Source organism: Tenrec ecaudatus, chromosome 4, assembly GCF_050624435.1.
Source record: "Tenrec ecaudatus isolate mTenEca1 chromosome 4, mTenEca1.hap1, whole genome shotgun sequence".
Taxonomy (NCBI): Eukaryota; Metazoa; Chordata; class Mammalia; order Afrosoricida; family Tenrecidae; genus Tenrec; species Tenrec ecaudatus.
Window position 1 is genome coordinate 74222867 of NC_134533.1, and position 22343 is coordinate 74245209.

General features: G+C 43.5%; 1 protein-coding gene across 1 annotated transcript in view; it reads right to left on the minus strand.

Annotated features, from left to right (window-relative positions):
* GDPD4 (glycerophosphodiester phosphodiesterase domain containing 4) overlaps positions 1-18719 on the minus strand; it is an 88799-nt gene extending 70080 nt beyond the window's left edge. The window contains exons 1-4 of the mRNA XM_075547786.1: positions 18561-18719; positions 15545-15648; positions 5076-5169; positions 2637-2696 (exon numbers count right to left, since the gene is read on the minus strand). Coding sequence (XP_075403901.1) covers positions 2637-2696; positions 5076-5169; positions 15545-15648; positions 18561-18719 — 417 coding nt within the window. The remainder of the gene's footprint in view (positions 1-2636; positions 2697-5075; positions 5170-15544; positions 15649-18560) is intronic.
* Between the last annotated feature and the right edge of the window lie 3624 nt (positions 18720-22343).

Consider the following 22343-nt stretch of genomic DNA (forward strand, 5'->3'; position numbering starts at 1 on the left):
GGAGGCAGCAGTAAGAAATTAAATGACATATTGTATTGGACAAATCTACTGCAAAAGACCTCTGTGGAATGTTAAAGAGTGAAAATGTCACGTTGAGGATTGTGAAGTACGCCTGACCCAAGCTGTGGTATTTTCAATTGCATCATAGGTACATGAAAGGTGGACAATGAATAAGGAAGGCTAGAGGAGAACGAATGCATTTGAACTATGGGTTTGGCAAAGGAATATGTAATATATCATAGGTTACCAGAAGAACAAATCTGTCCTGGAAAAGGTGCAGTCAGAATGCTCCTTAGAAGTGAGGATAGTGAGACTTTGCCATATGCACTCGGGTCAGATTAGCAGGAGGGTCAAGTCCCCAGAAAAGACATCATCTTGGAAAAAGTAGAGGGCCAGTGAAAAAGAGGAAGGCCTTAAACCAGATGGACTGGAACAGCGGCCGCACTGGTGCTCTCAACCAAAATAACTGGGAGGATGGGTTCAGCTGCCAAACCAGTGACATAGATATTTATAAAGAAAGAAATTTTCGTCAAGAAAATGGCTCACATAATTGTGGAAGTGGTAAGCCCAGTCCACTTCAAGTCTCTGGGTCAGCTGTTAAGCTAGAGGATGCTCCTGACTCACATAGGTGCTGGCACTGATGAACCAGCAAGCAGGAAGACAACGCAGGAAGCCCAACCAAGAAGGCCATGGCTGATGGATGCAGAGGTGGATGAATCCGAGGTCAGCAGGACAGATGGCAGGCTCTGATGGCTCCCGGGGTCAGGTGATTTGGCAGGCTATTAGTCAAGTCCAAAGAGGCTATGAGCCAGACGCAGTATCCGGACCAGCGAGCAGCAGCTCTCGTCAGGACCTGCTAAGACACAAGTAGGCCACGGCCCTACAGAAACAGTATTAGGCTGTGGCCTGAGTAAGGGGTTGCAGCCCATCTTAATTTTCCCACACTGCTTGGCTGCTAGCAGCAGGGCCCTTCCAAATTACAGAGCATCCTGGTCCAGCCAAGTTGACACAAACCTATCAGAGCTGCTGTGACTTGGAACTTACTGAGCAGCAACCATATTTATTGCTTGCTAGTCCAGCTGTGAGGATTGTAGCTTTACATTGAGATGTAAGGCATACTGGAGGCTGAAGTCTTATCTTCATCAATAAGTGCTTCAAGCTCTCTTCACTTTCAGTAAGCAATATTATTTTTGTGTCACCTGAATACTGCAGATTGCTGATGAGTTTTCCTTCCTCCACATATAGAGTCCAGCTTCTTGGATTATCTGCTCACCATGCAGATAAAGCAAATGTGAGAGGATGTAGTCCTGATGCACACCTTTCTTGATATGAAATGATGTAGTAAGTATCCCCTTGTGTTTAAATATGGCCTGATCTGTAGAGCAGTGGTACGCAACCTGTGGGTTGTGACCCCTTTGGGGGTTGAACGACCCTTTCACAGGGGTCGCCTGATTCATAACAGTAGCAAAATTACAGTTATAAAGTAGCAACGAAAGTAATGTTATGGTTGGGGGTCACCACAACATGACGAACTATTAAAGAGCCATCCATGGCATTAGGAAGGTTGAGAACCACTGATGTAGAGGTTCTGTATGAGCACAACTGAAGCGTTTGGAAATTCCCATCCTTTGTAATGTTAGCCACAATCTCCTACGATCCATACAATCCTAGTGTCCTAACTCCCAAACAGTGACCTCACTAACACCTACTTGTTTACTTGCCCTGGGAGATCTCATGGCTTCAATGTTCATTCATTATGGTAACTACTAAATTTGTATTTTCAGTTCAAATTTCTCATTTGACTAAGAAAAGAGTGTCTGGCATGTTCCTGGATTTGGGAGAATATTAGGAATAGTATCACAGACATGCTTGAAAATGTCCAGGAAAAACCCAAAGGCTGAGAGCTGTCGGGGTCTGAGGCAGAACAAAAAGAAAAGGGTTATTTTGGAGAGGAGCTGCTTGTCCACAAACAATGGCACCAGATTGTCTTGCTTTCTGGGGGTCATATATAGATGCTTTGAGAGAAACAATGCTGGTGTCTTAAAGGGATCCCACAGAAAGGAGATTCAACAGAGAGATTTCAAGGAGGAGGACAAGGTTTGACCCCATGAAGAGAGTTGAAGTCAAGGCTTTCTGCAGAAGGGCATGCATGGAAGTAGTGGGTAAAGAACTGTGTGTTCCCCTGGACTGGGCAGAAGAGCCAAGCTGACTTTCTGGCTCTTGTCATGAAGTTCTGGTCTTTCCCTTCCCCTGGGTCCTATTGTGGTGAAGGAGAAGTAAGAAGACCTATAGCCCCTCTCCATCAGGACAGGGCCCGGGCCTGAATCACGCGAGACAGCAGAGGGAAGGAAATCGAAGATTAATAAAGTCAAGAGTTTGGATTATTACAATGAACTAAGTTCATTTCCAATGACTACACATGTTCTTGAGACTAAGAAGGACTAAAAACAAATGGCCTTTCAGTAAACTAGTTACGTATATCGGATAGAACTTTAGCTCAGTTAAAACATTTTAAGTAAATCTCCGCTCTCTGGAAGAAACAATGAAAGAAAACCACCTCTGTACTCAACCTTGAATGTCAAGGAGGCACGTTCAGTCTTGCTGTAAGGGCTCCTCTGGAGACTGCGATGGCCTACCTTATGACACCAGTGCAGTTTGAGTTTATTCCCTTCCCAAATCAACAAAAATCCAAGCACCTGCAAAAGAGGAGGTAATTTTGAAATCAAGCTGCTGGTCAAACTCCGGTTCTCTAGCTCAGTACCTTTTCATAGTCTGGAGCTACAGTCGCTTCCTGCTGTCCCTGCACTGCTCAGGCTCAGACCCGAGGTTCTCAACCTGTGGGCCGCGACCCCTGTGGGGGTTGACAACCCTTTCACAGGAGTCACTCCATTCATGACAGTAGCAAAATGACAGTGATGAAGTAGCAACGAAAATCATTCTATGGTCGGGGTCACCGCCACACGAGGAACGGTATGAAAGGGCCATGGCATTAGGAAGGTTGAGAAGCACTGTCTGGACCCTGCCATGCTGTTCCTCTGCCTGGACAGTTCTCTCTTCCCAGTCCACTCACCCTTCAAAGTCAGCTCAAATGTCACTTCCTACTTGTAACTTGTGCTAGCTCCCCCAAGGAGAACTAATCTTTATCTCCTCTGATCTCCTTTCTGAGTTTCTGCCCATTCCTTCTCCCCTCTTGTTGGATTTTATTACTGACTACTGCTTAACTTATGAGAGGACCAAGTCAGAGGCCAGCCCCTCCAAGGTTCTTTGAGAAGCCTTTTCTGGGGAGTAGTGTGTAAAGCCACCGCCCTGGCTACCACTGCTGTTGGCACTGAGACCTGCTCCACAGTCTTAGATTTGGCCCACGGCAGCCACTTACCAAACCAGGGCACCCAGAGATGAAAACTGGGATAATTCTTTGATTTCTAATAGATGGAAAGGGCTTCAAAACAGGTCACATAAAAAAGGAACTGAAACATAATGGAAAATGTCCACAAGCCTTGTGACGCCATCTTATTATTTCATTTGTTCCTTACCAAATCTTATGACATACCATTTTATCAAATGTTCTTGTAGTTCTCAGCTGAAATAAGGAAATGGGAGGCTCAAAAGAGTTATGTGACTTGACTGCAGTTACAGGGGAACTTAAAGACAGAACAGGAAGTCAACTTAAGTCTCCTTCCTTATTACTTCCACTGCCATTATAGAGAGAGATCCAAAACGAGCTGGGGCAGAACAGAAAGTTTGTTCAAATGAATAGCTTTCCTGGGCACTGGGAAGCTGACTACCCACACTCTCCCCCGCCACCTTGGGGTACTGAAAATGTTATCGTTTGGTGATCAGAATTTGGCCAGAGTCTACCCTTCATTTGCATTTTCCCAATTTTTAATTTTTTTCGTTTCTAACTGGTCGCTCTTATAAGTTAGCCACATTTCATAGTACAACTTCCAGAATGATTTTCCTAAAATAAAAATAAGATTCCAAATATGCAAATCTTGCTTTCCAGACCTTCCAAAGTTGGCCGGCTGTCTATCTTTTCTGTTCACGTTCTTCATTATGTCCTGCACAGCAGAGCGTCTCCCTCCATAGAGTCTGCCTTTGCCACGATGTTCTCTCCGTTTGGATTGTTCGTCCCCACCCTAGTGCCCGTAGCATAAGTCAACACTGCCTGCAAGATGGCATTCTAGTCCTAGCTGCCCCATAGGTTACTTCTTCCTTCTCAGAACTCCTCCCGTAAACGTTACTTAGGCCCTCCAGTGACAACTGTGATGTTCGAACCTGGGTGGGTAATTTTTGTCCATGGGTGAGCCCAACTAGGGTGACTGGGGCTTGTCTAGCTTATGCCTATTCCCATCAAACACTGTGCATGACAAAAGAAATTGCAGAGCTGAGGTGGCTTCCAAAAATTCATGGAAAATTCCATTATCTTTTTATTCCACTTTCCACAAACATTTTGAAGCCCCTTGTATTTGCTTGATCTATGTATTGCTGGAACTTAGCAAAATGTTCTGTCCATAGTAATAACTGAATACATTTGGTAAAAGAAAAAAATTAATATAAATAACTGATTTGGAGTTTAGTTCTTCTGATTTCAGGTAAGCAAGGAATATCATAGTGACAGAGCACAGGAGATTCAGCGAGAGATGTCTACCCTATGTATGAGTCACCACCCCAAAATTCTGACTGCCTAAAGTTACCCTTTAATAAGCTTCCATTTCCACACATTTTTTTTGGTCTTGAATGCCTTGAAATTCTCACATTACAGTGCACTCCTACTATGTGAGGAAATTAAGTAGCGTCACTATCGCCAAAAGACTGTGCTCATATGTATTATAGGGGATTAGAAAGAGGACATTCCACCCTCTTCGATAAAGCCAAACTGGCACAGCACAAACCTTACCCACTCCCTCTACCTCTTGTGCCAAAATTCAAGTCATTGACGTAAAACCAAACTGTTAAAACAAGGGAGATCCTGGGGTGGGGAAGGGGCTCTAGAAGCAACTGCCTTCTGTATCAAGAACTGGAGCACCTCGTAAGTTTGCTCAAGAAGAGTGGGGGAAATGGAAAACATTACTCACCATCAGCAACGAAGTGTAGGCAGTCAGGATCCCAAAGATAGACAGGAAAACAATGGACCAGTAGGCCCAGAGACCTGTCGTTATGAAAACGGCCCTGCAAAAATGTGTTTCAATCTTTAATACACAGCAGAAAGCAGCCGAGTTTCTGCTAAGGATGGGAAAATACCAAATTGAATGAGGCATAGGAGAACCTTGGGGGGCTAAGAGAATGAGAGGCTTGGGAACTGATTTATAAGGAGCTTTGGGGATGTTTAGTTGAGTTTGAACTCTGTCTTGTAGGTAATTGGGTACATTAGTGGGGTCTGTATAAGTTGTATGTATAAGTTACTGAAAATATATATTAAAATTGTCCTTTTTAATAAAAAATATAATATAGACACCCTATAATGCTAAAGGGGGGGGCATAACACTGTGCCTACAACCCAGCAGTAGGCCAGAGGGTAGACGGGTGTTAACTTAGGTGAAGGGGCAGATAAAGTATGACACGAGGAAGATGGGAGTAGGGAGGAAGATGGAGGGAGGGGAGATAAAGCAGTAATTGGGAAGGTTGGTAAGTTATTTAAGTTGTTGAAAGCAAAACTGACAATCTGATATAGAAACCCTCATCTAAGTCACAAAAAGTTTTCGAAAAGCAAACCAGAAACAACAGATCGTGGCAGTGGGGCTGAGATTGAAACTCCCACACACTGCTGGTGAGGCTGCCAAGCAGTGTAACCAGTACTGTAACTGGCACGGTGCTTCCTGAAGACGTGGGACTAGGGATACTGAGTAACGGCACAACTCCTGTACTTGTGGCACACCCATGAGACAGGAACCACAGCTCAAGTAGCCATCTGTACATCCATGTTCGCTGCAGCATCATTCGCAGCGTTAGAGGATGGAAACAACCTAATGCTGACCAGTGGAAGGAAACACAAACTTTGATTTAGACAAACTGTATGAAGAATAATGGTGGTTCTATGTTCTAGAGCTTTATCATGGTGTTATAAGAATCGTGCTTTATAACATAGATGAACCTCGAGGAAAATAATGTTGAGTGAAATCAGTCACAATCACATAAGAACAAATATTGTATGAGACCATGATTGTAAAAAGTCAAGCAAAGGCTTTCACACTGAAAGAAACATTTTTGATCATTCCTAAAAGGTGGGAGGGACAGAAAGAGTTACTGGCTACAGAGCAGTTCCATAATTTTGGTGACGGAGAAAGCTATATACAAGAAGGAGGTTGGCAAAAATGATGGAGACAAGGAGAGACTCTGGGAAGAGAGCAAATATAAAACACAAAGAGGCAAACACACTGTAGACACAATCCTGCATGATGATGCTCTCTGAGAAGATCATTCATCATAGTAACAGCAGTCAAGAAATCAAATGATGTATTGCATTAGCGAATCTACTATGCAGCCCAAGACTTCTTTAAAATTCTCAAGAGCAAAGACGTCACTTTAATGACTAAGGTGTGCCTGACCCAAGCCCTGGTATTTTCCATTGCCCCATATACTTGTGAAAGTTGAACAATGAATAAGGAAGACCAAAGAATTGATGCACCTGAGTTATAGTACTGATGAATAATATCAAAAGTACCATGGACTGCCAAAAGAGCAAACAAAATCTGTAATAGAGGAAGTACAGCAAGAGTGCTCCTTAGAGGCCTGGTAGGGCGTGACCAAGGGTAATGTAACTGAGAGGAATTACTGAAACCCAAATGAATGCTGAGCATGATGGTGGGACAAGAGGAAAAACAAAGGAAATAGAGGAAAGAGCTAGGAGGCAAAGGGGTCTAAATAAAGACATGTACACATGTAAATATATTTATATATGAGGATGGGGAAATAGATTTATCTGGATATATTTATAGGTTGAGCATTAAAGTAGGAGATGGACATTGGGTCTCTACTCAAGTACTCCCTCGATGTAAGAATACTTTGTTCTATTGAACTGGCATTCCATGCTGTTCACCTTCCCAACATAATCGGTGAAGACAGAGTGGGTAAGTACATAGCAAATGTGGTGAAGAAAGCTGATGGTGTTGGCTATCAAAAGATATAGCATCTGGGGTCTTAAAGGCTTGAAGGCAAACAAGTGGCCATGTAGTTTGGAAGCAACAAAGCACATGGAAGAAGCACACCAGCCTGTGTGACCACAAGGTGTCGAAGGGATCAGGTATCAGGCATCAATGAACAAAAAAATCAAATCATTGTGAATGAGGGGGAGTGTGGAGTAGGGACCCAAAGCCCATCATCTGTAGGCAACTGAACATCCCCTTACGGAAGGGTCACAGGGAGGAGACGAGCCAGTCACGGTGCAGTATAGCAACGATGAAACATACAACTTTCCTCTGGTTCCTAAATGCTTCCTCCCCTCCCCCCCCCCGAACACTATCATGATCCCAATTCTACCTTACAAATCTGGCTAGACCAGAGGATGTACACTGGTACAGATAGGAGCTGGAAACACAGGGAATCCAGGACAGATGATCCCTTCAGGACCAGTGGTGAGAGTGGCTCTACCGGGAGGGTGGAGGGGGTGTGAGGGAGAAAGGGGGAACCGATTACAAGGGTCTACATATAACCTCCTCCCTGGGGGACGGACAACAGAAAAGTGGATGAAGGGAGACGTTGGACAGTGTAAGATATAAAAAATAATAATTTATAAATTATCAAGGGTTTATGAGGGAAGGGAGGAGAGGGAAGGGAGGGGGGAAAACGAGGAGCTGATACCAGGGGCTTACGTGGCAAGAAAATGTTTCGAGAATGATGAGGGTAATGAATGCACAAATGTGCTTTATACAACTGATGCACATATGGATTATGATGAGTTGTATGAGCAATCTCACTTGGGTGTGCTACTCCTATCTATCAAGTGACGTGAAAGGCCTCCAATTTTGAGTGGGGTCCAGAACAAGAAAAGGTTCTGCAACAGGTTCAGGCTGCTGTGCAATCTGCTTTGCCACTGGGACCATATGATCCAGCTGACCCAATGGTGCTAGAGGTGTCAGTTGTAGGTAAAGATGCAGTGTCGAGTTTTTGGCAGACCCTATTGGTGAATGACAGTGTAGAGCCTTGGGATTCTGGAGTAAAGTCCTGCCATCCTCGCAGACAACTACTCCCCCTTTGAAAAACAGCTGTTGGCCTGTTACTTGGCCATAGTGGAGACTGAACGCCTCACCATGGGCCACAAGTCACCATGAGGCTGGAGCTGGCCATCGTGAACTGGATATTGTCTGACCCACGGAATCATAAAGTTGGACGTGCGCAGCAACACTCCATTGTTAAATGGAAGTGGTATATACGAGATCGGGCCAAAGCAGGACCTGAAGGGACAAGTAAGCTGCATGAAGAAGTGGCCCAAATGCCCACATTCCCCACTCCAGTCACAGTGCCTTCCTCTCCCAGTCTGCACCTATGGCCTCCTGAGGTGTTACTTATAAGTTAACTGGACAGAAAAGTCATGCTTGGTTTACGGATGGCTCTGCACGATAGGCAGGGGCTACTCGTAAGTGGACAGCAGCAGCACTACAGCCCCTTTCTGGGATCTCCCTAAAGGACAGTGGTGTAGGGAAATCTTCCCAATGGGCAGAACTTCGAGCAGTGCACCTGGCCGTTCAGCTTGCCTGGAAGGAGAAATGGCCAAATGTGAGACTGTATACTGATTCACGGACTGAGCTGGATGGTCAGGGAATTGGAAGGAACATGATTGGAAAATTGGTGACAAGGGGTGTGAAGAGGTATGTGGATAGACCTCTCTGAATGGGCCAAGAAAGTAATCATGTCTCATGTGGACGCTTAACAAAGGGCTACTTCTGAAGAGGAGGATTTTAACAATCAAGTGGATAAGATGACATGCATTGTGGAGACTGGTCCTCCTCTTTCCTCTGCCACTCCTGTCACTGCCCAATGGGCACATGAACAAAGTGGACATGGTGGCAAGGATCGAGGTTAAACATTGGTGCAGTAATATGGACTTCCACTCACCAAGGCTGACTTGGCCACAGCCACTGCTGAGTGCCCCACTGCCAGCAGCAGAAGCCAACATTAAGTCCAAGATATGAAACAACTTCTTAGGGAGATCAACCGGAAACCCAGTGGCAGGTTGATTACATAGAACCACTTCGTCATGGAGGGGACTACAAGTTTTCCTTACTGGAATAGACACCTACTCTGGACATGGATTTGCCTTCTCTGCACGCAATGCCTCTGCCAAACTACCATTCACGGACTTACAGAATGCCTTATCCCCAGCACGGCATCCCACATAGCATTGCTTCAGATTATGGAACTCACTTCACAGCATATGGTGCTGTGTCTCCAATAGCCAGGAACCACCTCTCACTATTACTCCTAGTGATCCACTTGCAGCATTTTTCATTCCCGTCTCAGCAATCCTATGCTCTCCAGGCCTGGAGTCCTCGTTCCGAAGGAAGGCACACTCCCGGCCTGGAAACACAGCACTGATGCCACTGAATTGGCAGCTAAGAATACCCCCTAGCCATTTTGGGTTCCCCGTGCCTTTGGATCAAGAGGTAAAGAAGGGTGTCACTGTGCTGAGTGGGGTGATTGATCCTTACTACTGAGGGGGAGTTGTACCGGTGCTACATAATGGAGGTAGAGAAGAGTACGTCTGGACTGCAGGAGATCCCCTAAGCCAAGCCGTCTCTCAGTACTACCATGGCCTGTGATTAAAGTAAATGGTAAACTACAGGCCATTTAATAACCCAGACTCCTCAGAAATGAAGGCCTGGGTCACCCCACCAGGAAAAGAACCACAACCAGCTGAGGTGCTGGCTGAGGGCAAAGGGAATATAGAATGAATAGTGGAGGAAGGTAGTTCTACTTATCAGTTACAATCACATGATCCAATTGCAAAAGCAAGATTTGTGATTGTATTTCTTCTTTAGATGTGCTTATTTGAATATTTTCCCTTGATCATATATACCAGGTACAAATAGGTTCAGTGTGTTTTCATTTATATGTATGCTAGCTATATGATGTAAGCATTGCATTAATGTCTAGAAATTATATAGGGCTAAAGAACTGTGTACTAATGCCAAATAGGCAAGGGTTAGGCTGTGATAGTTAGGTTTGTTGTGCCAACTAGACCTCCATAGGAACATGTGGGTGGAGTTTAATCAGGTCACAGTTTGATTGGAGGGCAACTTAGATAAATACTTTCCAAGGTTGGGGCTGGCATCCCCTCTCTTCCTCTCTGATGAGAGGACCAGTGTGCTGCTGCTTGAGCTAGTTCTTTGCCTCAACTGTGTACTGCACTACCTGTGGGCCAAGCCAACCCATGGATCATGTTGCTAGACCTGGAAGCTCTTTTGAGACCTGCTTCACCATGCTGTTGGTGCATATACTGCTTGAGCTTGAGGCTGGTAGATCATGTCTCTGTGCATCACTTGAGTTTGAGATCCTGTCAGGGTCTGCTTGGCTAAGCTCCCGTGTTACTGACTGTAGCCCCCTGCTGTCTACTGCCTGTCTTGTGTGAGGAAAGACTCTGCTCTCTGCTTCTTTGACCTTCAACCTACAGCCTGAATGAGTTGGAGGGCCTTCAGCATATTAACTGCTCCACAAAAGGAGCCTTCTGTACTGCTGTGTGAATTAGCCATTACATTCCTTCTCACTGTATAAACACACACACACACACACACACACACACACACACACACACACACATATATATATATATATATATATATATATATATATATATATATATATATATAAATAGTCACAAATATCTTCATTTTGTTTCTCTAAAGAGCACTGCCTAACACATATATCCATGAATGCCATGAAGCAGACAGTGGGCGAAGTCATAAAAAACTTCTTGGATATAACCAAACACCTTCAGAAAAGAAGTCACCAGGCTGGCCCCAATCCCAGCTATGTGGATCTGCTCCCCAGAAGAATGCACTACAGAGGACAGCACGGAAGATACAGCCTGGGGAGAGAGGTGGGTCTGCTCAGACCCCCATGGGAACAAACTGAGAATGAGAGAGCAAGAGATGTAGGCTATAGATAGGCTTTTCCCCAGCCTGTCTCCCCCAATTCTATGTCAGACCTAGGACATTGCTTGCAACTAATGGTAAACGTTTGTAGCACAGTAGGAAGCAAGCTGCTTAGAAGTGATCTCCCTGAGGCATTTAGCCATTCAGAGCAATCAGACGCTATTGTTTATCCCGTCATAAGTGGGGCTCACTCCCTGCTGTTGAGGACAGTGGATTGCTTTCCCTGAAGGGCTCCGAACAAATCAAACCACCAACTCAAGGATGATCATGGTTAGGCTGCCATCATGAATCTAGGATCCACCCATCTTGTCACATGTGTACCCTTTGTCCCTCCTCTTCCTATTGCGTGTATGCCCCCAGATCATCCCCCTCCCACTGCTATATTGCCTTCCTTCCTGTGCAGCCCCTTCCTGTGACAGAGATCATTACCTCTAATCAGGGGCCTTGCACAGCCCCAAGTATAAGCCTTGGTTAGAAATAAAATCTCTCTCTTCTCCTCTCCTCCTCCCATACCTCCATGTGGACCATCAAGGGGGGGCTGAGGTGAGCACACTACTATGAAATATGTCTGACTCCTTTATTTTACTCTTTCTTCTATCTGTCCATGACTTTACTATAATCTTTATATATTATAGCCATACAAGGGCTGGTTCCAGTGACAGAGAGAGAGGAGAGAGAACACCAACTGCATCCTGGCTCACCAAGCCCTGAGGACATGCACAGAGTGGACCATAGGACTGGTCCCACCATGAAACACGGCATCCCCTCACTAACCCATAGCACTATGAGAGATAGCACTGGAGACAAAGTGTGGAAATTGTGCCTAGTCTGACACCCCTACTCCCACCCCCACCTCCCACCAGGGTGAAACACGAAGGGAGTATAACAGAGCAAGAAGAGCAAAGCAATGAAGTCCCTGAAGAATCCCAAAATTAGACTTTGGGGGCAGGGCTCAGTGGGGGAAAGGAAGAGAGGTGGCAACAAACCCAGGGACAAGGGAACAACAAGTGATCTAAAACCGATGGCAAGGAGGGTATATAGAATGCCTGGTGAGGTTTGATCAAGTGAAATGTAGCCAAGAGGAAGTATGGAGTGCCTAATGAAGGTTGAACATGATAATGGGACAAGAGGAAAGTAAAGAGAAATAGAGCAAAGAACTAGGAGGCAAAAGACATTTATAGAGGTATAAATACAGGCATGTACATATGTAAATATATTTATACATAATGATAGGAATATAGGTCTATGTATACATATTTATATGTTGAGTATTAAAGGTAGCAGACAGACATTGGGTCTGTACTCGAGTCCTCCCTCAACGCAAGAACACTATGATCTAATAACCTGGCATTCTGTGATGCTCATCTTCCCGACAGGACCACTGAAGACAAAATGGGTGCATAAGCAAATGTGGTGAAGAAAGCTGATGGTGTCCAGCTATTACAAGATATAGCATCTGGGGTCTCAAAGGCTTGAAGATAAACAAGCAGCCATCTAGCAGAGATGCAACAAAGCCCACATGGAAGAATCACACCAGTCTGTGTGATCAGGAGGTGTTGACAGGATCAGGTATCAGGCATCAGAAACCCCCCCCCCAAAAAATAACAATCATATTAATGCAAACGAGGGGGCCCAGAGTGGAGACCCAATGCACATCTGTAGAAAATTGGACATCCCCTCACAGAAGGATCACAAGAAAGGGATGAGCCAGCCAGGGTGCAGTATAGCACCAACAAAACACACAACATTCCTCTAGTTCTTTAATGCACCCCTCCCCACAATATCATGACCACAGTTCTACCTTACAAATCTGGCTAGACCACAGCATGTACACTGGTACAGATAAGCACTCTGGACACATGAAATCAGGACAGATAAACCCCTCAGGGACAGTAATGGGAGTAGCAATACTGTGAGGGTAGGGGGAAGATGGGGGGAGAAAGGGGGATCTGATCACAATGATCGACATATAACAGCCCCCCTGCAACCCAGGGTGACAAACAGAAACATAGGTGAAAGGAAACACTAGATGATGTTAAGATATGAAAATAAAAATTTATAATTTATCGAGGGTTCATGAGGGAGGTGGGGAGGGAGGGGAAAATGGAGCTGATACAAGAGCTCAAGTAGAAAGAAAATGTTTTGAAAAGGATGATGGCAACATATGTACAAATGTGCTTGATACCATGGATACATAGAGGTATACATAGGAGCTGTAAGAGCCCCCAATAAAATGATTGAATTTTTTTTTAAGGAGTCACTGGGCCTGGGGGCTCAGGACCCTAGTCTCAGGGAACATCAAGATCAACTAGCATACTATAATCCAGAAAGACAATATTCTACATTTACTTAGATTAGTAGCAATGAGGATCTTAGAAACTTGTGAGTAGTCACCTAAGGTTGTGAGGAAAGAAGTGTTGATGAAAGCTGAAGATGCTTGGAAACGTTTAGTCCAGCGGACGAATGAACCATGCAAGCATCAGTCTTCATGGCCCTGACACCAGGACTCTGCGGTGCCCAAACCACACTCGCTACCATCTAGTCAATGCCGGCCAACAGAGAAAACCCCCCCACACCTCCACGAGGGTTTCTGAGCCTGTAACTGTCTGTAGGAGTAGAAAGCCCAGTCTTTCTCCCAAGAAGCTGCTGGTGGTTTCAAACCGCTGACAACTCAGAACACAGCCCAAGGCACAACCACTGCATAGAAGGTCCCGCATATTGTGGGAGAAAAATGTGAAACAAAACTCAAAATCATAGTGAAAAACACCAGGATTACTAGAAGGACAGAACCTGCTGGAACCCTTAAGACTATGGCCCTCGGTCACCCTTCATGTGTGGAAATGAATTCCGCCCCGTGGCTCAGTTTTCAGACCAACACTAAGTCTACAAGGGGAACAGTGAATCTGGTGAGAAACTTGCACGTTAGAATTATCAACAGTTTTGATCAAAAAGGGCAATCTTTCCCTACAGACAAAGTTCAGGAAGATTAGGAAAGGAGGAGGGCTGGAAGTTGGAGACACAGGGATGAACTGTGGTAAGTGATGGTACATTGTGGGGATTGCAATCAGTAATAGGAACCACAATGTGTATGAGTATTCAAATGGAAAACTGACCTGTTCTGTAAACTTTCACTCAATTCACAATTAAAAGTTACTTTAAAATTCTACCTAGAAAATTAACAAACTTAATCAAAATGAGAAAATGTGTTGTTGGCAATTGCAGGTTAAAACAGAAACCTCCACACCATCCTTTTGAGAAAGTATTTTGGTGATAGGTATAATTAATTTTTTAAGTTGTTTCCCTAACTCCATGTGTAGTCAGTCATCTATTATAAGAACATTAGTAAGAATACAATGACCTATACTGCTATTTTTTAAAAAACCAAAGTAATAAAAATACATAGTACCCAATAATAAAAAAGAGGTTGAAGTATATTATAGCATCTTCCTGTGATATCTTGAAAGTACTTTAAAAATGTTCATTGAGAATTTTAATAATTTTGTTAAAATGTCTTCAATTATTTCAAATGAAAAGGGAAAAAATAAATACACATGAGTGTAACATAAAAATTACCATTGGGGGAGAAAAGACTAGAAAACATATCAACACTTGAGAAAAAGACCAAGCAAATTTCTAATTTCCTTTTTATATACTTAACAAACCATATTAAATCAACAAACCATATTTTATATCTTTAAAGGAAAAAATAGTGTATTATATATTTTTTTAAAAATACTTTATCATAGATCAACCAAAGGGGATAAAATTACTTAGTTAAGGAAAAAATGATACAAATGATAAAATGAAGTTTATTCCAACTAATAAAACCATCTGTGTTCAAGCACACACACACACACAATACTTCATATCCCAACATGAGCCTTTTTCCTTCCAAATACCAAACAATAGGTAACATTTTTGTCGTAAGTTTGGAAGGCATTTGGATCGGAAACACTGGGAGGGTTGGGAGGCATGAAAGGGTGTGGAGAAGGGACCACCATCCCTGGGCTCAGAGCCCTCCGAGAATATTTCCTAAGTGCAGTAGGGGCAGAGGCTATAGGTGAAACAGGGAGAATAGGGTTCCGGGACAGAGATCATGAAGATCAACTGCTGTCGCCCTCAGTAACACAAAGAGACTGAGAAGCAAAATACCAGAAGGTCGTTATCCAGGTAGCAGGACTGGGGACACTGGAAACAAAAGAGAAAGCTCCCCACTGCACCAGATACCAGACTTGATCCAGTGGAAGACGAAGCACAGTGAAATAGGTGAAGGTGTTGAGCAATCTTATTTCCCCTCCACCCCAGAATCAGGACTCTCACCCAGAATCTGTGGGCTGCCTACTTTTGTCCACCCTGTCCTGCGACACAACCAGATCTCTGCAACCTGAAGTACGCTCCACATGGCTTTTGGACTAGGGAGCCTTTACCTAAATGAAAATGCAAAAAGTGCTACTCACCAGTCAAAATCAAAATATTCATTTGAGGTTTCCATCCACACAAACAGCATAATCAGAGAGAGGGTAAATGAAATCAACAGAAATGGAAAAAATAATTTTTCTTTCTGGGGAGGAAAAAAAGAAAGTCTAATTTAGCTCTATTTATTGATGCACTTATATTACAATTTGTCCAGCTACTTGAGAAAGGTCAATACAATTGCAATACCTTGCATGATCCTTCCCAGGTTGAACTGACTACTCTTCTTTACTCACACACACCCCCAACAGAATCTTCTCTGTGCCTATGCAAAACATTGATTACAGTGGACTATAACTATGCGCTCACGTATCTGTATCTGCTACTACAGTATTTGTTCTTTGGTGTGGGTAGGGGTGGATTTCTCTTATACACCTCTGTATTGCCAGTATCTGGTCTAGTCCCTTGAAGGTAGTTGGCTCTCAACAACTATCTGTTGAGGTTTTTCTCCTCTCTGTCTTCCTAACAGTTTGTTTGAGGTTTTATTCCTGGAGTTATTCATTCCTCACTTACCAGCTCATTTAGTCCTATGTCTATTTGCTGGTGGGGAAGGATGATGTCAGGGTTAAGGAATACACTACCCCCCCTCTTTTTAATAGTACAAATCTAGGGACTCTATAAGCTACTTTCATTCTATTTATTTCTCATAACAGCCATAGGAGTTATGATCAAATTTTGCAGGGAAAAAAAGCTAAGTCTCAGAGAGGTAAAGAAGTGAATTGAAGAGCACACAGGCAAGGTGTGTCAGGGTCAGAACTAGAACCCAGATCTGTAGGCTCAAAGCTAGGATGGAAACTATCTTAATGGAAGAGGTGCTGTCTTGAAGGCCACCTCCCTGTCACTGAAGAAAATGTCACAGAATACTCATGTCACAATTGCCAGCTCCTTCCAGGGAAAAGGCTTAGGGTGCAATCTGAATTAAGTCCCAACAGCCTCTTATTCTCGGCATTACATGAGCAAGAGGATTTGACCTCTTTGGGACACTGGTTTTCATCTGTTAAAAAGAATAAACAAACCTCTGTCCTGACTAAATCATGGGATTATTACAGTGAGAATTATTAGAACTAGTCAATAGTAAAGTCATAATCTGGATGCAGACAGTCTTGCTTCAGAACACAAGATCTTACTTAACTACGCTATACTCGTTTCTTTGAGCGAAAAGAAAGGACTGTGAGAAACATCTAGTTCAATTTACTTGTGGCACAGATGCTTAGGGCTATCACATGACCAGCCTTCAGTCAGAGTGAGGTTTCAGACCTATCCATAGTCCCTCCGTCTCAGGGAGTCTGCAGTTGTATCACATAGCCTCCAATATCTTCTTTCCCACAGAATCTCCCTTCATCCCCCCCCTTTATTCTTATTTAAAGCTCTTGTGGGACCACTACATCCCTTATTAATAAACAGACTGAATATTTCCACCCTCTCCTCCTTTCCACCAACTCTAATCCATGGCACCATTACCTCTTGCCTGGAATACTGCTATTTCCTTTCTGGTCCCTCTGCAGAACTGCTGTCCTATCCAACACACCCTCCACACAAGCCAGCATTCTTTCTGAAACAGAACTTGGACTACACCATCAGTAAAATGTTCAAGGATCCCTTAGGCCTTAGATGAGAGAGGTAAGTCTATAAACTACGCATTCAACCCATCTCTCTCCATTGCTTGCTTCTCTATTCATATCCTCTGCTCCAGTTAAATTGAGCCTTAAGCCAATCTCCAAATTCACCATGTCCTTTCAATTGTCTTTTCAAGCACCATTTCTTTGCCCAGCCAATGCTTTTTTGGAATCAGTCTTATTGGCACTTCATCCACATATACAATTCAATACTTCAATCATGATGAGCTGTACCATTTTTACCACATTCAATCTTGGAACATTTTCTTTGTATTCACTGTTATTCATGTCATTTCTTTTCAATTTTGGCAAAAGTATACACAACAAAACATTCTCCAATTCAACAACTTCTACATGTATCATTCAGTGCCATTGATGATACTTTGTTGTACAATCATTATTGATATCCCTCTCCTCACCCTTCACCTTCTAAAAAGGTTATCTTCAGCTCCTCCTTTGGGATTTACATACAAATGTGTACACACACACACACACACACACACACACACACACACACACACACACACTACACCTATCTCACTCTAGTCGTTCCCCCAGTGGACTGTGATTTCCTTGAGAGCAAGCCCATGGCATCTGAAGCATTCCTGTTATTCCCCCGTGACTAGCATAGAAGCCAAACAGGTGAGAAATTATCATAAAGGGGGCTGAGGAACATGCTTCCCACTCCAGGGAAACCTCCCATTTTCTACCTCGAGTCTTGCGCTCTCCACTTTAGGCATTGGAAAACTAGCAATCCATTTAGACAGATTCTTGGACCCTATCCGGACCAAGTAAGTGAAGGTACAAGCAAACATTGCTCTCTCTCACTTCAGTATACTCATATTTTGTCTCTTACATACAGCCCACCCAGGGATCCCCACGTATGGCTTAGAGAAAGAAGCAGGCCTTCGGCGAGGTGAGGCCACATGCCGTGACTCAGCCTTCTTAGGGCTCTTCGTTAGGGAACAGCAGGCACCAGCCAGACTGACAATAAAGGAATGGCTTGTTTCCAAATTGTTATGACCAGAACTCCTTGGAAAATTCACAGTGAAAAGAAAATAACCAAGTATTCCTAGTTTAAAAACATCTAATTGCACCCAAACCTTACTTGTCCTTCCCAATTCACTGAATAAATGCATATAAAAATGCGTGTGAGCGTGAATGGATGGCATAAGGAAAAGGGACAGTGGAGAAGGAAAGTGACAGGAAATAAAGTACATGTTTCAACAGGGTTTTCTTTGCTGCCAGACCAGGGGAGTCTACGAGGAGGGAACTAGAGCCCAGCATCCCCAGTCTTAGAGACTCTCACAAGGCCTTTTAGGGCCCAGGGCCATTCCATATTCTCCATTTGAGCAAGTATGGTCTAGTTCCCATATCTCTGTACCCAAGTGCAGCAACAGGATCCTAATGTGTAGTTTTTCCACGTGCTGAGGTCCCACTGACAGCTGTAGCAGCCTCTTATCAAGTTGAGGTAGCAACGATAACTACAAATCGGAGTGTGTGCTTTGCTCGGCCTTCTTGTCTTCTGACTCCTGGGCTCCATCTTGTTCCTAAGCATGCGTCACTCCTTTTCTGGAAGGACAAATACAATAATCAGGATACAGTGTAGCTCCCCTAAGTAAGCTCACCCTAGTGCATCATTCAACTGATTCTACCAAAAGAGACGGGTTTTTATATTGTTTCATTAGGAGCTCATACAACTCTTATCAAAATCCATACATACATCAACTGTGGAAAACACATTTGTACATTCATTGCCCTCTTCATTCTCAAAACATTTGCTCTCGGCCTAAGCCCCTGGCATCAATTCCTCATTTTCCCCTCCCTCCCCAAACCCCCTCCCTCATGAATCCTTGATAATTTATAAATTATTATTTTGTCATATCTTGCCCTGTCCGACGTCTTCCTTCACCCACTTTTCTGTTGTCTGTACCCTAGAGAGGAGGTCACATGTAGATCCTTATAATCGGTTCCCTCTTTCCAACCCACATTGCCTCCACCTCCCAGTATCGCCACTCTCACCACTGGTCCTGAAGGGATCATTCACCCTGGATTCCCTGTGTTTCCAGTTCCTATCTGCACCAGTGTACATCCTCTGCTCTATCCAGACTTGCAAGGTAGAATTGGGATGATAGTGGGGGTGGGGTGGGGTGAGGAAGCATTTAGGAACTAGAGGAAAGTTGTATTTTTCATCATTGCTATATCGCACCCTGATTGGCTAAGAGGTGGATTTTTAACAAGTTCATAATCAAGGAAAATGTACTGGGTTGGTGGCAGAAGAAGAGAGCTTTACCCTCTCTTCCAATGACTTGTTGAGTGTTGATGTTAGCATTCCAGGTTTAGGTTTCTCGTTTCTAGCATGAGCCCAAAGACCTTACTCTAGCAGCTAATACGTGCTCAGGTATCAATGAGACAGTAGTCCACAGAACTGTGCTTGACAAGTTGAAATACACTCTCTTGAAATAAGCTAAAAGCACAGTGAAGTACAAGAACAACACAACTTTTATTCAACCACATAGATGCCTTCCCTGTCTCTCCTCTCCCACATAGACTAAGTTAGAGTTTATCTCAATCAGGAATAATGGAACATCCAAGACAGCAACAGGTCATGTAAGGCAGTTTACTTGCTTGTTTGTACACATACACAAAGCTCAGCCTAAAGAACAGGGTATGTGTTGTGTGGTTTAATTGATGGTCAACACATCTTTTAACTTGTCCTTCCACCATTCTCAGCACGAATGTCATCCTCGGGGTCAAAGACAGCTGCTCAACCTGTCCTATCTGAATAATTGTCTCCTGAGTGTTTGTCACCTGTTAATTTCCTTAATAAGCCCTAACACTAACACCAACTGGTCTATGTAAACGTTCCACATGAACACAATAATAAATGTTCTAGAAGTCCAATTTTTACCAATGATATCCATCCATAGTTTGTTCTGATCCACACAGGAGAATGTGTATGTAGTCGATAAACCACAAGCAAGCACATTTCTGGTATTCTCTGCTTTCAGCCCACATCCATCTGACATCAATGGTACCATTCTCTCTACGCCCTCTTTTTTTTTTTTTTAAACATTTTATTAGGGGTTCATACAACTCTTATCACAATCCATACATACATCAATCGTGTAAAGCACATCTGTACATTCTTTGCCCTCATCATTTTCAAAGCATTTGCTCTCCACTTAAGCCCTTTGCATCAGGTCCTCCTTTTTCACCCTCCCTCCTCACTCCCCCCTCCCTCATGAACCCTTGATAATTTATGTCATTATTCTGCCATATCTTTCTACGCCCTCTTCTGAAGCCAGCTCCATTTCCTTGCAGCTCGCTGTCCATGTACCATCGCAACCATTTTTTAATCATATTCGGCAACATTTTACTTGCATGTGATATTAAATGATATTGTTTGGTAATTCCCTCATTCTGTTGGGGTCTCTTTCTCTGCAATGGACACAAATATGGATCTCTTTCCATAGCCACATATCCGTCTTTAAAATTTCTTAGCACAGACCAGGGGTGGGATGTCTGAGCTCGGGCCATGTAAGCCTGAAGAAATCATCAATAATGGCATCACACACCTCTCAGAGAGAGAAGCAGCTCATCATCACACGGGGAGTGAGTTCTTTAAACGCTTCACCAGTGTCTGGCCTGAGAACGCTGCTATAGCTACCCGAATGACCCTCTGCAGCAAAAGGTCCCCACCGCTGGACACACCAAGGAGCGCTTCGAGCCTGCATCAGCTTTGGAAACGTCTCGATTGGTATTTGGCCAATGCCTGGGGCCAGGGTTTTGGCTAATGATTAGTGCAGCTTGGACTTACTCCTTCAGTACCAGTGGCCCTTGACCACGTGTCACCTTCTGAAATGGCTGAATGTCAACCAACTTTGTTTTTTAATACAGTGACTTAAATGTTCTTTCTGCATCATCCAGCACTCTGTCCATGGAATCTTTGAATATTACAGCTTGACACGCACACGTGCGAGTGCTAAAGCATGCTTTTCTTTGGGCTTCCTTCTACCTGCAGGTATGTCCACATTTCATTCTAACACTGCCTTTCTGAACTGTCCTTTGAAATGTTCGGCTTTAGTTTTTATTCCCATTTTTATTCTGCGCTGTTTCTTCATTTCTTCTACTTGCTCTAGCTACTCTACATCCAGAGTAATTTTCAGAGTTGCTTCTGACACCCACTTTGACTTGTTTTTTTAATTTGTCTTTTAATGTTCTTTTGCTTTCCTCGTGTACGATCTTGATGAGATCCCACAGCTGTGGTCGTCATTAGTGTTCCATGCGTCAACTATGTTGTTCAGATGCTTCCTAAATTCAGGTGGGATGCACTCAAAACTGGACTTGTTTTCACTTGCTTCAGCTTCAGCTTGAACTGAGATGTGAGCAAATGAAAGTCTGCTCCACAGTTGCCCCGGACCTAGTTTGGATGATGATATTGAGCTTTTCCATGGTCTCTGCCCCAGACGTAGTCAGTTTTATTTTGGTGTATTCCAGCTAGTGAAGTCCACATGTATATTTGCTGTTTGCTGTTGAAAGGGTATATGCAATGAAATCTCGCAAAATTCTATCATGCGATCACCAGCTTTGTTTCTATTACTAAGGCTGCATTTTCCAACACTCCTGATCCTTTTTTGTTTCTAACTTCAATTTCAATTTCTAACTTCCAATTTCAATTGCCAATCATTATCAATATACCTCGATTGCATGTTTAATTGATTTCAGATTGATGAGGCTGATAGACTTAATCAATTTATTAATCATTATCTTCAGAGGTTGGTGCATAAATTTGAGAAACAATTGTATTCACTGGGTTTCTTTGTAGCTATATATATGAGGGGGTACCCCAAGAAACCCAGAATTGTGCTAGGTGGAGTGGAGCTTTTGTAGTACGCATTTTTCCTGCAAGGCGAGCATCAAGCAACTCACTCTGAGTTGTGCACACAGTGGTGTCACCTGGGAAGTTTCTCTCTGGCTACCATGATTTTTTCCTAAAGGCAGTTTCACTCAAACCTTGTTTTTTGTGATTGCTGATTTAAGAGAACAGCTGTGAAATGTTTCCTGTCCGGGAAAAATACCAGAGAAACTTTTGTGCTGTTGAACACAGCTTACGAGGACAGCACTATGGGAAAAACCCAAGTGTACAAGTGGTTTTCTCTCTCTC